Genomic DNA, 2,500 nt, shown 5'->3' with positions numbered 1-2,500 from the left:
AGTACACACACTTTCTCAGAAAATTCAGTGGCCATATTTAAAAAAAGTTTATTTCTTGAAGAAAACTGCTCATATCATATACTTTTCTGACCATCATTTTTTAACGGAATACAAGTTAAAATATAAGAAATGGAAAGTGAAGCAACTGAAGTTAAGCCAGCAGTAGTAGTAGCAGTACCAGCAATGGGGGCATGGAAGGGCTGGGGTGCAACTAACAACAACAACGTGCCCTGTTCCCTGCAAGAGGTCATGAATGAGCAGTTGGCTGTTCAGTTGCAGGCAGAAGATATGAAGCATGCCCTGATTAAGTAATAAAATAAAGTTTTTTGTTTTCAAAATTATAGCTAAATTAATTTAATTAGCATTTTTTAATTAAATATTTTTAGAGTAATGTTTTTTATTTTTTAATACAAATTGTAATAAAATTTGGCCCAATAAAAATTTTAACTATTTGAAGTGAATGTTCTTGTTGTTGGAACAATTTTATATTATTTTATTTCAATTTACTCTGTTTTAAAAGAATTAACCTATATATCCTATCTGATATGGTTTTTTTCATTCTGTATAAATTTTATTTATGGAGTGAGCTATTATAATTTTAACTAAGAAAGAGAGAGAGAGAGAGAGTGGATTGTTAAATTATACTAAATTACACTAACTTTTGTGGCCCCATAAAATATTGCTGAGTAATAAAAAAAATTTATTTTTGGTAGCATACCTTGATAAAGTAGCAGCATGTCATTAATTTGTAAATAGTAGATGGTTAAGTTATCCTTACCCTTCCACCACAAAGGGACCAAATGGGCGTGATCCCTCAGGACATCTTAATGGAGATTCTGGATGAAGACGGCTCGGGTGACAGTGGTGGAGGAGGAGGTGCGAGTAATGAAAACGACACATCGAACGATCTACTCATTGCATCCCTTCTTCAGCAAGAATTTGATGAGAGCCACGATAAGCAACTGAGGAGGGAGCAGGATAAATGGAATGGACAGAGCAAAGGTTGAAAAGTTACTTCCATCTTTTTTTTGTGTTTGTTGAGCCTGACTGTCAATTCAATTAAATGGTTAATTTTTTCATTTTGATAATAATTAATAAACTTGATATGAAGAATTTTCTGGATGAGTGTATGAGGCTTTGATTGATTTTTAATTTAATTCCAGTGAAGTTATCATTCGACAACCATCGAACTGTCCATCCAGCCTTAAGAGATGAAACAGATTTCGATGAGAGGTACCTTAATGTACCTGATATTCAAATTAAAAAAGGTTCCAACTTGAATATGCATTATTTTCATTTTATATAAATATCTAATTAAAAGTTGCTAGGTGTTGTGAATGGGTATATCTTGGCCTGGAATGTATGGAATAAGAAAGGATCGCTAATTATGTGACATTCTATGGGTAGTTGCAGTTTAAACAAGTTGTTTTTCCGTCTTCTCCAATGCAGACACCACACCTCAGTTCAACAAGTTTGGGATATCTGGCAAGGGGAAGAACATAATAACTAAACATGATCCAATCATATGTGCTAGGAAAAATGCTAGCAAGATTGTGGAAAATGTGAGTGACGGCTTGTCTATATATTCCTTCTTTCTCTTATCCATTCATTCATTCATTCTATCACTTACTTATCAATTCATCCTCTATTATTATTGCTATTCTTATTCTAATCATCATCATTGTCTTCAGTTCCCTCCAGAACTGGAGACAGGAGATGGCACGGATTTCGACATGAGACTGCCTAACAATGTCTACAATAGGTTAGGGTTTGGTGCGTCGTTTTGGTTCTATTTAATGTTTAAAAATTAATTTAAATACTAATTACAATTATTATTATTATTATTATCAACGTTATTATTATTGTTATTATGTCGTTATTGACATTACTGTTATTTATTTGTTGCCTCTCTCTTGTGCACACCAACCACATGTGCTTGTGCACCTAGATTGAAAGTGCAGTCGATGATTGAAATAAAGAGAACCAATAGATACCATGAGAAGAAGGAACATTCTACACAAGTTTGCATGATGTGTGGTGTTATAGTGTGATGGTGGTGTGATAATATCATGCGTGCAACCACTGACTGACCACGGCCACAACTAACGACACAACCACTGACTGACCACAACCACTGATTGACCACGGCCACAACTAACGACACAACCACTGACTGACCACAACCACTGACTGACCACGGCCACAACTAACCACACAACCGCTGACTGACCACAGTTATCGGCCCTGGACATGAAGACTAAAGTCCTCCTGTACAAAATGCAACAAAGTGGACTTTGGAACTCTTTGAATGGAGTTATAAGTACTGGAAAGGAATCCATTGTATTTCATGCTAGTGGTGGAAGGTACTTGTATTGTATTTGTGTTGTATTGTATTTGTGTTGTATTGTATTTGTGTTGTATTTTGATGTATTTGTATTTATTATGTTGTATTGTATTTGTATTTTTTGTATCAATGTATTGTATTTCTATTATATTGTGT

General features: G+C 34.5%; 1 protein-coding gene across 1 annotated transcript in view; it reads left to right on the top strand.

The window, feature by feature from the left end:
- Nucleotides 1-183: 183 nt before the first annotated feature.
- HELRODRAFT_71489 (hypothetical protein) overlaps nt 184-2,500 on the top strand; it is a gene marked incomplete at both ends in the record, with an annotated part of 3,433 nt that continues 1,116 nt past the window's right edge. Inside the window, 7 exons of the mRNA XM_009011876.1 lie at nt 184-308; nt 863-1,002; nt 1,164-1,233; nt 1,424-1,562; nt 1,692-1,762; nt 1,949-2,021; nt 2,236-2,390. Coding sequence (XP_009010124.1) covers nt 184-308; nt 863-1,002; nt 1,164-1,233; nt 1,424-1,562; nt 1,692-1,762; nt 1,949-2,021; nt 2,236-2,390 — 773 coding nt within the window. The remainder of the gene's footprint in view (nt 309-862; nt 1,003-1,163; nt 1,234-1,423; nt 1,563-1,691; nt 1,763-1,948; nt 2,022-2,235; nt 2,391-2,500) is intronic.

Source organism: Helobdella robusta, assembly GCF_000326865.2.
Source record: "Helobdella robusta unplaced genomic scaffold HELROscaffold_10, whole genome shotgun sequence".
NCBI classification, from domain to species: domain Eukaryota; kingdom Metazoa; phylum Annelida; class Clitellata; order Rhynchobdellida; family Glossiphoniidae; genus Helobdella; species Helobdella robusta.
The sequence above is the reverse complement of the archived record's forward strand: the minus strand, read 5'-3'. Positions and strand labels throughout refer to the sequence as shown.